Genomic DNA, 12751 nt, shown 5'->3' with positions numbered 1-12751 from the left:
AGTATGCAGTCTCAAAACAAAGTCAAATCACCCGGTACAACGATTGCTTCCGAGAGCCAACTTCAAAATAAAAGATTAGTAAAACATTGATACCCACACACAGTCCGACTTGTCCAAATGTATCTGATTGCATGCAGGCCGCAGACCGCGTAACCTCCTGCAACCCGGTAACGACACACCCCCGGCCCCGTTAACGACGCGCCCCCTACTTGCAATGTAACGACACGACCCCCCCCCCGTCGACAACAGGTAGTCTTACAGGACAAAAGGCTTAATAGTTATATTGAAAAATTCTTAGGGCTCCACACTGACTCAAACATATGAACAGTATTGCTAATTGACTCAGATTATTTTAACATTTTTGAAACTGCCTTATCCTTGCATTCATTAAACAAAATACAGTACATTTACAATACACCACTTACAGTCTGCTTACCCGTCATTTTGTTTACTGGAAAACGTGGATACTGCTCATTATATGAGACTGGACTGCAGCCTTCAATAATACAACACAAGAACAATGCAACAATACTTTTTTTCTTCATTTTCAAATGTTGGAGGCGAAGCACTATAATGAGCTGATGACACACACACTCACTGGCTATTCATCGAACAGAGTAAACCTACACGAAGTGCAGATTTGACATGTCTAACATATCTTAAAGCGACACTTGGGTGAGCTTAACATTGGCACTTATATAATAGGTTTGCATGTAAATGACATTAATACTGAAATGAACCTCAAAAGACTGTAGTGATTTAAGGTCTTTTTTTGTGATTAAGGTTTACAACAAATTTCCACGCCCCAAAACGGGGCGTGGCTTATGTTATGTTTTCGGTCTCAGTGGTCTACGTCACGCGAGGAAAGCATGCGTGGTAATCTTGCTCGCTTTGTCAGTTCTGTTGTCTAAAACGGTGACCGATCGCCACCAAAATGCAGATGCACATTACTACTCTTGTCCACTTCAAGCTGTGAAAGTATAAAAATGTTCTGCACAATAGTTTGGATTTTTTGACATAAAACTTGATCTCATCATGATCACTTCCACAAAATCAAAAATACTGTGGCGATTGCTCCTCCACTTTCACAAGCGTGAGAGTGACAAAAGCCCTCATCGAACAGATAACGAGAAGTTCCAGCAAGGCTGACTGCACAGCCGAGTGTGGGCGCATTGGAACGTGCCATTTCGGCTGTTAACGTCCAAATCGGACGGCGCGTTGTAAGTCGAAAAACTGGGACCATTCATTATCCAAATAAATGTGCACGTCTACTCATTCCCACTTCAGTCTCTGTAAATATCCTGACTGGTGTTTAATGCCTCGCCCGTCCTAACCGTGATCAGCAAAGAGGCAGTTTATTCTTAATTTTTTTTTTAAAGCAAAGAAGCAGTGTGTGCTCGTCCCAGCCTAAATCTACGTAGCTCTGCTGACTTCCACATTTCCTCATTCTCATACGAATCAGCCACAGAGATGTTAATCCTTTTGATATGTTAAAGTGGGCATTAGTAGAGATGTCCACATAAATTTTGGTGCCAATTGATCGCCGTTTTTGGACGTTATAAGCAATAAAAGCAATAAAAGTACAATGATTTCCAATGGAGTGTTTGGAATCGGTTCCTCGCGTGACTCCGACCGAAGGATAGAACGGTAGGGGGCGTGGCCATTGTGGTCATTATGAAGGGGCGTTATTCAATCCTAATTTCTCCAAAATGAATGGATAAAATAGAAAATACCAACTCTTTTCATTTTCCTGATCAAAAAATATATAAAATGAACTTGTTAGTGAAAACATGTGAATCATGTGGCTATGACATTTGTACAACATGGAAGAAACAAAAAATATGTGCAAGTTACAAAACTGCTGATCAAGAACTGTTCATTGTACTAGCCTTGCTAGAAGAGGATAACAATGATAATCTTGCTGATGATGAAGACCATCCATCCATCCATTATCTATACCGCTTATCCTCACAAGGATCGCGGGGCGTGCTGGAGCATATCCCAGCTGTCTTCGGACATTAGGCGGGGGACACCCTGAATTGGTTGCCAGCCAATCGCAGGGCATGATGAAGACCAGTTAATTTATAATTAAGGCTGTATGTTCACATTTACCAGAGGAGATCTTATGCAAAATCTTCAGGATCGCTGTCCTGAAAGATGGTGAATGTGCAATCCGCAACCTGGCCCTGTCTTGCACCCTATTCTGGGTGATTGTCAAGGAAGAGTCATTCCGCAAGGAAGCACACTTTTACTGGCTAAACAGTAAGTTGGTGAATGTGTTTATAACGAATGTCTGTCTCTCTCTCTCTCTCTCTCTCTCTCTCTCCCTCCCTCTCTCTTTCTCTTTCTCTTTCTCTCTCTCTCTCTCTCTTTCTCTCTCTCTCTCTATATATATATATATATATATACATGTATATGTATATGTATATATATTAGTGCTGTCAAGCGATTTTTTAAGTAATTAATCGCAAAATTTTCCATATTTGATCGCGATTAATCGCATTTTTCAACTACAATTTTTTTGGGGTAAACAAGAGAGAGCAACTTATTTGATCCAGGGCCGCCGCTTCCTATACGCACAGCACGCACGTGCGTATGGCACCATCATTCGTGGGGGCCCCACCATCTCGTCCGTGGGGACACATTGTGCCATCATCAAGTGCTCACGTCATATGTAATAATAATAATAATAATAATAATAATAATAATAATAATAATAATAACAATAATAATAATAATAATAATTATTATTATTATTAATTTCTTTAACTAAGGATTCCAACAATTTTCTCCACGTTACAATCACGATATCGTCTTCAGGCGCTACGCTGTTGCCATCCCCTGGTCAGTAGGAGAAATGCCGTCAGTGAATAACTTCCGGGGAATATGAAACGAATATGCGAGCCGTATTTCCATTTCTGTCTCGTGATATATTATATTTTCGTTTCAGAATAAAAAATTGAACATCAAACTGTTTTTAGACGCATTCTTAATCGTTCCACACACCAAACTAGAAAATCAATGTATATTTCCATTTTGGTATTTTGATATTAAAATGAAAATTAAATAACGAGTCGTTTTTCAATTTTTTTTTTCAGACGACATATCCAATGACCAAAAGAAACACGTACACACTTTGTTTTATATGCATTCTTGAACAGAAAAACAATTGGCATTCTTCAGAAAAACATGTCTTGATACAGTAGAAACAGAAAAAGAACATTTGAAAGGCTTTTTCAAATAAGTCTTTTACAAAAATCGCTTTAAGTGTTGAAAAACATGAAAATAAAAGTAAAACAAAATTTGAAGGTACCAATCATTTAGACTCTTCACATTCAAACAAATTATATTGTGTTGCAGTTTCCACCAAACCATTTATCTTTTCACTTCTTTCTACCATTAAGAGTAAAGATTGGAAATATTTGTTTAACTCATTGTGGAAACATTTTAGTGACGGGAACTTATTGCTCCATTTGCTGAAGTGAATATGGTATTTACCTAGTATAATTATTATATTAATCAAAATTGACAACGGAGGGGATTCATCTTTGAATAAAATAATTTGTTCTTTATTAAAGGGAGTGATATTTACGATCTTGTTTTTTAGCCAATCAAATATTTCCAAAATAGTTTGACTACTGGACATGAGTAAAACAGATGTTCAGTAGTCTCATTGTTTGTATGCCAAAAACACATGGCTCCACATCAAACCCAAATCTCTTGCCTAAAGTCTCAACAGCTGGATAATAATTATGGATAACCTTAAATTGAAGCTCTTTAGCTTTTGGATGAATTGGCTACTTCATAAATTTAACATGTTTATTTGAAATTCTTAAATTTATTTCACCAGTTCTTATGTTTGTAGCTTTTACTAGATCAATAATTAGAAGATTTCTGTGAATCTAGTTTGAATTTCTTTATTATTGCAGTATTTTTTCATCTCCAATTTTATGTTGGCCTATTCGCATTTCTGGTAAAGTTATCTTCACATTTGAATATTAAAGTGTGTTTTTAATTTGTTGAGCTAAGGGGGTTGGGATAGTATGACATATATTTCTGTCTTCCATACTTATCATTAAAAGAGTCAAGTGGCATAATTTATCCAGAATTATCCAAAAGGTCAGCTACAAATATTATTTCCTTGTCATATCACCTTTGTTTGAAAAGAGTTTTTTGACATGTTTTTATTGTTCTGTTGTTCCATAAGGTGGAACTATGTGGACTAAAGTTGTGGGTAAATGCCATTTTCCAGTATTTTAACACTTGCTTATGAAAGTCAGATACTTTTATGGGCAATTTTGTGATTTTATAATCACATAACAAAAAGTCTAAAACTAGAGACACGTACACACACAGAGATTGTGCTGAGGCACTGCGTGTTTTGTTCTAGTGTATTTGCCGTAGTTTAGCAAGCAAAGATGGCCGACCATCTGCGCATGCGCAACTGACCTCTTTGTCATCTTACTGGGGTCACAGATCGTGTATTGACAGCCACCTGCACGCGCTTGCTCCTCCTATAGGAAGAGAAAATACTGCACCAGTGAACACAGCATCCTCGGTTGGTTCTTTAAACACATGAAATCGGGATTCCATTTTTACGAGTGCTATACTGGGTATTGCGCGGTTTTGCGTCTGAGGGTATTTATTTTAGTCCCTTGTCCAGTAGCAATGAGAGATTATTGGTTTATATCGCTAAATCCACTTTTAGCTGCGTTTCCATCTTTGTTTTCTTGAACACACCCCAGTGAGCGAGTACCCTGATATTGTTCAAGGGGAATAATGGCTGCACAGGAGCCGTCTCCACCATCTTCCCTGGAAGGAAACAAACCAGGCTTCCCAAAGAAAATTTTGGCCAACAACCTCGAGGACAAGCATTTGTGTAATTATTGCCTGAAAATCCTCCGAAGGCCCTTACAGGCGCAATGTGGTCACCGCTTTTGTTCGTACTGTTTCAACAAAATAGTGAGGTGGGTATAGTTGTCATGGTTGCTGACGAGCTAGCAGTCCTACATTCATCTACAGCTGGTCACTAAGCCTTAAAGCATCATCTTAACGCCCCTGTGCATATTGTCACAGGCAACGAACTACAACATTAATTGTAACATTCACATTCCAAATTCATACTCTCAATTTCGGCGTACGGACATTGCACAAATAATAACTTTGTCCCTTTTAATGGACTTGGACGATAGCTGGGGTTTCCAAAGTCCTCATATTAACGTTGACAATGGTTTTGTGTCGCGTTCTATTATGATCACAACTCTTAGCTAAATAGAATTTGTTAAATCGTTACGCTACATTAGCCTATTTGGATATTCATCGATTAGCTGATCAACGTTTATAAGCAGCACTTTTAGGAGGAGCTCGGATGACACGGTACGTGTTCTAATCATGGCATGAACATTAGAAAATAGTGATTCTGCTCCCTTAATTTTCCTTTGTTGCTTATACTGTAGCACAGAAAATTGTGTTTTTGTTTGTAACTACACTATGCTAGATAATACTCTAGACTTCATTTTTATTGTTAAAGAAACAATAAAAAGTAAATCAGCAGCTATCTGTTTATCGGCATTTTATCGAAAGCAAAATTAACCAAATTATTCTGTCACAGCTATAAAATATTACTTTATATTGGTTGTAAGTTATACTGCAGTGATGTTCAGGCGTACTGTTTGAGGTATAGAGTGGATTTCAAGCGAGCTAGTAAAAATAACTAATTTTCACACTTCATGTGCCCCATATACCGGTAATCGTTTTAACGATTTGTGAAACCTTGTAACGCTGACTATTACGTTATTTATCTATCTAGCTGTAATACATTTGCTGGCATTAAATTATTTTGTGTTCCGTATATGTTAATGTCAATTCATTGCTATCATTGTCAATTCTAATTCAGATTTTTTTCATCTATTTTGAGGACACATTTACTTGCCATTTATTCTAATACAACCAATGCAAACAATCATTAGGTAGCTACAGCTCAATGTCATGTTCGGTATCCCCTGTGTGACACATTTTAGATGGTTTAATAACAATAATACAAAATATTTATTTGTTCAATAATAATGTGTTGTCATCTAGTTCTGGACCCGAAAAATGCGATGCTTGCATCAAAGAAGACTTATTTGAGGAACCCACCTCGATTCTCAAACAAGGAGATGTAAGTAATGTTTTTACTTCAACTGTGTCTGTCGATTATAGAAAACTAACATAAATGGAGTGATAAAATGTAAGAAGATAATGTAAAGAGCCCTGCTGCGTAACTTATAATTTTATTTAATTATAAAGAGCCAACACAACAAAAATTGTGGATACTTATGGTTGGCATCTTAAAGATCTTCATGTATTATGATCCTTAGGAAACTGCTACAGAGTAACCTTTCAACCTTTCAAAATGTAACCAAAAACAAACACCAGCCTGCTAATGGACAGGATTCTCTGCTCCTCCTTCCAGGCTTTTCCAGACAATGCAGCTCGGAGAGAAGTGGAGGCTTTGGCAGCTGTTTGCCCCAACGAAGGATGCGCGTGGACAGGGACTATTAAAGATTTTGAGGTGTGTTTTACTGCAGGGATTTAACCAAAAACAGATTATATTGCTGGTGATGAATGTAAAACCCAATTAACAATGAACAATTTTACATAATTGCATACAGGTATATGTTACATATCGCTGGCACCGGGGCTGAAACCTAATAAGACATCATTTAGCAAATGTAATATTTTTTCAGAAATCTATACTATTGGTCAGTCCACATATGGTGTGTAATTTATTTATTTATTTAACAAATTGTTGACCAATCCAAAGCATAGAAAATGGCTTGTTTTTTTTGGATTATGCAATGTTAATGGTTGAACAAAAAACAAAATTTGGGGGATCAAAATCATCACTTTTTAAAAGAGATGATTTTGGAGGTACAGTGGAACCTGAAGTTACGACCTTAATTGGTTCCGTGAGCCGGTTTGTAACTTGAAACGTTCATAAATCGAGTTCATATTTCGCATTGAAATGAATGGAAATGTAATTAATCCATTCCAGCTTTTTTTTTTTAACCAGTGTGTGGTTGAAATAAATATAATGCAATATAGAAACAAGTGAAAAGACCCACGATTATAAAGAAATAAAACAGTTTAAAAACATAGCATTTAAACATTTAAAAACATTTATTACTCATTAACTTTACCAGAGTAGGGGAAAAAGGGAAAGAGGACTACAGCTCAGAATTTAAAAGGTCTTCTTCTATAATAAAAGAAACTCTGGAATTAAAATCTGATTAAAATGTTTCTTTTTATGTCTGTTTCTTTTCTAAATCATTGATTGACCTTTGGCATACTAATTCAGGGAAACTTTTCTTTTTCTCTTAAAAATCAATAACGCGGAAGTCAACCCAAACATATTTTTTTCAAGAATATGTTCCCAGCAGGCCCACTAGTTGAAACACGGCATTCTGATTAATTTTGCATTTGTGGAATATAAGTTCAGCAGCAAAATGCACTCGTTTGTAGCCATCTCTGGGGGCGGCCATTTTGTCTTCTGTCGACTGAAAATGACATCACAACTGCTCACAACGACCAATCACGGCTCAGATTCAGAAAACAGCTCAGTGGAGTCCATTCCAGACAGTACAAGTAAAGTAAACAGTCGCGTTCAGAAATTGGCGCAGAGCACGCAACGTGGCAGCACACGAGGACGAGGGCAATGAAACGTCGGCTCAGTACGTAAAGTTTTTCTTTTTGTCTTACAATGTCTTACCTCAGCCAGAATTCCCTGGTGCATTAATGCGCTTTATGGAAACCGAAACCAAGTTGCCTACAGTTCTCTACTTCCATACTTCCGGTGGAAGTTGCTTCTTCTTCATGTGCTTTAGAAGAAGAAGACGAACAAGACGTAGGGGTGCACCAATCACAATTTTCTGGCCAATCACCAATCCCCAATCATTGAAATACCTGACCTGCTCATTCCGATTTTTGTCGATCCCGATTTTTTTCAACACCTACAGCATACTCTGTTAATTAGGGATGCTCCGATCGATTGGCCACCGATCATGATCGACCGATTTCTGTGAAAAATGACTTGACCGGAATATTTGACCAAAGGCTTATACTGCCGATCAAAAAATACGATCACCCGCAGATTCCCAGTCTACTACCATGAGAGACCAGCCTGTGTGCAGCGTTGTGTCACCTCCCCCTGATGCAATGCTGTCATAGCGCAGTAGAAGTGACATTATTGCCATAGGGAGTCTTTTGGGTCAAATTTTTAAGATATACAGATAATCCATGTGATCGGTATCTGCCGATCTCACTCATGGATGGTCGGTATCGGTGTCATAAAACCCGGATCAGAACGTCCCTATAGTCAATGCTCCAATCTTGTTTTATTGTAAAACATTGAACAGTGCCTGTGAAACAGTACAAACCGGTTGTTTTAACTGCACATCAAGTAGTTCTCTCAAATAAAAATGAAAAGACTGTTAGTCATCTCAGAGCAGACGAGGACAGTGGCTGACCTTTTCAAACCTTTTCGGAGGGAGGTGAAATTGTTTTTTCTTTAAGGGACCAGCCGATCAACCAAAATTAAGGATATCGGCACTGATCTCGGCCGAGCAATCGCTGCACCCCTAAGGAGAAGTCGAAGTCATTGCAATTTGACAACTCGCCACTTGCTCCTCTTCGTCCGCCATGTTTGTCTACTCTGAAGTCACGTTTAATTGGGAGAGGTTTTGTGAGATTTCCCGTCTGACCTGGGACTATTCCTCATTGAAGTTGGTTCGTGTGTGGTGTGTTGATTTTGCTGTGGGGCTGCACACCACAACACATTGTACGTTCAAAACCCATGATTTTTTTATCATTGTGTGGGATTTCAGGTTTTTGGAAGTTGATGCTCTTGGAGTATAGGCCTATGGCAGCATTACTCAGAGATGAGCCAGGACAAGCCTAAATCGTCCCTGACTATCAGCTTTACAAAAAGAAAAGTTTCGTCTTGAATAGCGAGAGGCTAAGGAGAAAGATTTGTCTCAAAATCATTCACACAAATACATGCGCGATTTTCACGTGTGTTTTAACGTTGTCCAGCGAAAACTTTTTGCGGCTACCTCATCTTCTTCTATGCCGCTGCAGCAGCGGACAAAGAGAAGAACTTCTTCCGTGTCAAGCCAAAACAAGCTAGAGGGACACAGATTAGTCTTATTTGACTTGTGTTAAATAAACATTTAATATCATTTTCAATTTTTCAATTTCCAATATTTAAACGAGAAACGGGAGATGTCTCCTTCCTAGAGACAGCAACACTGCCTCCTTGCGGACGGAATATCTTGAAACGCCGTGTGACATTTGTCTCAAAAATAAATGCGCATGTCCGCTGATCCACAAACACATTTTCAACACTACGCAAACAGAATTGAATATTTAAAAATGATCAGTCATGATAAATTCACACACAACATTTAAAAAACACGATATGAAAATTGTGCACATTTGTGGCGCTGAAAAACACTAAAACGTGGCTGTATTTGTGGGAATAATTGTGATACCTGGCCACGTAGCACTTTTTGTAAGGAGGAGGACCTTAAATTAAATTCAAATTTTTAGAGGAGACTAGTACAGAAGAAATAATAATCTGTTCTCCTGGTTCTGGTTAGAATGTATGTACTTGGGCAACCTATTAGCAAAGAGTTGCATTAATCCAGCTTCGACGTCACAAAATAATTAACTAGTTTTAGCATCAGGAAATCGCTTTTTTGAAAAAACAAACAATCAAACAAAAAAAAAAGACCACTTTTACTCTTCTCGTATGTAAGAATTAAAGGATATCTCCTGATCAAACTGTAACACCAAGATACCTTTTGGTTCTGATGAAGATAAATGCAAAACCACTGAGAGCAAAACCATTAGACTGTATATCACGATAGCCTCAGACCTTGTTCACAGATGCTCGTATTCCAGTTTCATCGGAGTTTCATAATAAGAAATGATCCGTCATCTGTTCTACCAGCTCTTCGATCACATCAGAACTTGAACAGGAATTGTGACCTTTCAAATAATGCCCTTTTTTTCCCCATGCCCGTTTATTGATTCAAAACATTGTTGCTGATTCCCTGCAGGCTTGCCATGAAGGCCACTGTGACTTTGCCATCATCTTGTGCCCTTCCTGCAAAGAGTTGATGAGAGCCAACGAACAGGAACGTCACGATGAGCGCGAATGTCCCGAGAGGACACTCAACTGCAAATACTGTAAAGAACCATTCCTTTTAAAGAACATCAAGGTGAGATGATCTACCACACTCACTATTAGTTTGTAGATTTTTTTTGATTAGTTTTGAAATGTTGTGCTACTGCAAGACAACGTTGTTATAAGGAGTCTCTGTTGATGTGATGTTCACTCTCCTGACTACTGTGCAAGCAGCATGGGCTCGTGAGTTTCCACTCAATGATGGTGTGAATGCGAAGTCTGTGTGTTTCTAATTGGGGTAAACAAGTGGACATGTCTGCTTTAACGCTGATGATCATAGCTTGAAGCCCATCAATCGGCACTCATGTGTTGTGGCACTTAACAACGCGGGCAATCGAATCCCGCATCCATTCAAATGGATTGCTAATTTTACTTTTCCTGAAAAACACATCATATAGTTGAAAAAAATATAACGTCCAATTTTATCATGATGGTCAATGGAGTACTCTTTTGTAGTGCTATATCTTCCAACCACTTATTCTTTTTGACTCATTTTAAATCCATCCACTTGTCGTACAAGCTGCTAGCTAGCACTCAGCTAATCGTTGTATTTTGGTGTCCTCTCCGATGCGCAAGTTGCCAAACTCCCTTCTCTGATACTGTGACAGCGTCAGGCAAGCAATGACGTAACAAAGACAAAAGCGTTGATAAACTGTCTAGCTGGGCGTCATTGGCTGCTGAACAGTTGAATTTAATGCTCAATAGCCGGCTAAATATTCCCATACTCACGGAAACGTTTCAGTGTTTTGTTCTCGAATGTAGCGGGTTCTCACACAGTGCATACGCTTCTCCCGCATACATACGTCACATACAGACGTGAGACGTGTGTGTGTGTGACTCGAATCTGAAAATGCTCATTCAGTGTTCGTTTTTAACAGTGTATTCGCTACTCAGTTCGAGTCACAGTTTATAGCTCTGGTGTTTATCCTTGTTTTTTGCTTGTTTTTGGGCCATCCATACCCTTTGCGTGGCGCCATGATACCTTATTCATAGACCAGAAGCCTGTTCGAGCAGGTAGCCTACTGCCAGTGGCAGCCAATATTGCTCCAGATTCACTTTTCAACAACGCAGTGTCGCTGCTCTGCTTCCTGCAGCTCACGAAAGAGCAAGTATGTCAGCCGCCACGGTGTCTCGGACAGAAAGATCCCACGAGCTGATGAATGCTTGCTTTAATACATTATTAATATTATTATTATATAGTGTCTAGATAAGTGTAGTTCTTAAGAAGTACTCCCCACATGTTTACCTATCATCGTTTCATGAAACATTGAATGTTGAATTGATAAATCCACACATTTGTTTGCATTATGCTTATAGTCTGATTTATTACTTACCGACGTATGTTGACACCACACTTGTTTGGTAGAATTTTGTGAAGTTGTTGTAGTGAACGCTTAAAAGACTGCAAGCCAAAGTGCATTTTAGTAAAATAATCTAACTTTCATGTTGATTCATGGTTCAATTGAATTAATTTTATATGGAGGTAAGCCTAATCTGTAAAACCAAAACATTTATGAAACAAGTAAATAATTAAATAAATGTGACATTTTTTGTTGTCATATAGATTAATATATTGTAGGGCTGTCCCAATCGATTATTTTTCGACTAGTTTTACGATTAGTCCAACAATGAATTTTTTGACTAATCTAGTGATTATTTTTGGGTTGATGATTATTAATTCACAAAAACACTTCTGAACATTTTTTTTGAATTCTTTGTTTATTGAAGTAAAAAAAAAAAGAAAAATTGAAATTGAAGGAACACTCACATCTCTTTTAGGCAAGCATCATGATGTGACCTAGATTACGTCGCTTCAGGTGTTCGTTCATCACTGATGTGCCGCTATTGTACACCAACTCGGCTTTACAAAGGCTACAGATGATCAACTCGTTTGACGTTTTGTTGAATTATGTCCATACTTTGGACTTTCTTGTCCGCTTTTTAGCTGCTTTATGTTGCCGCTTTCTTCTTTCCCGCCCGGAACGCACGATCCGGCGTCTCCGCTATTTCTGCTGTTCTCCTTTCTTTTCTGCTCTGCTCTTGTTAACAACTGACGGTATGCACATGTTGACGTACTTATGTCATCGACACTCGACGGTATGTTCGTGACGACGTATTTACGTCATCGATACTCGGCGGCGATGGTATGTTGTGCGGGCTGACGTCGTCAACACACTATTCCAATACCCACACTTGCACCCTATACGGTCTTCACTGAAATGCACACCTGGTCGAAGTACACAAAGGGTTTTAGGACGCAAGTTACAATTGTACAAAAATTGCATAATTGGGACCCAGTGTGTGAGACGTCATTGACTTATGCCCCTGCGTCAGCGAGCATGGCGGCACAGGTTGTTGTTTTGGTAATTTTGCTCTTTAAAATTATATAAAAACTTCAGGTAAGTCGTATTAAAGTAAAACTCGTGCTCGGTCTTCCAGTCAATGGAAGCTATGGCTATTATTTGGACTATTTACGGCTCCTGCGTGATATACGGCGCATAGGACAAAATACGTAGGTAAACG

General features: G+C 38.5%; 1 protein-coding gene across 8 annotated transcripts in view; it reads left to right on the top strand.

Annotated features, from left to right (window-relative positions):
• The first annotated feature begins 4546 nt into the window (after positions 1 to 4546).
• Positions 4547 to 12751, top strand: part of LOC147147931 (TNF receptor-associated factor 2-like) — a 28255-nt gene continuing 20050 nt past the window's right edge. For 7 of the 8 annotated variants that reach the window (XR_015086846.1, XR_015086844.1, XR_015086845.1 and 4 more), the window contains exons 1-4: positions 4547 to 4967; positions 6082 to 6160; positions 6455 to 6553; positions 10101 to 10262. Coding sequence is in view for 5 of the 8 variants with exons in the window: in XM_086031065.1 (XP_085887191.1) it covers positions 4780 to 4967; positions 6082 to 6160; positions 6455 to 6553; positions 10101 to 10262 (528 nt within the window). In the remaining 3 variants the exon portion in view is untranslated. Of the gene's footprint in view, positions 4968 to 4999; positions 5377 to 6081; positions 6161 to 6454; positions 6554 to 10100; positions 10263 to 12751 lie in introns of those variants that run through there. The other variant, XM_086031066.1, reaches the window with a different exon arrangement.

This window comes from Filicampus tigris, chromosome 5 (genome assembly GCF_054856515.1).
Source record: "Filicampus tigris isolate MCC_2025a chromosome 5, RoL_Ftig_1.0, whole genome shotgun sequence".
Classification (NCBI taxonomy): domain Eukaryota; kingdom Metazoa; phylum Chordata; class Actinopteri; order Syngnathiformes; family Syngnathidae; genus Filicampus; species Filicampus tigris.
Note: the sequence above shows the minus strand (reverse complement) of the source record. Positions and strands in the feature narration are given on the sequence as shown.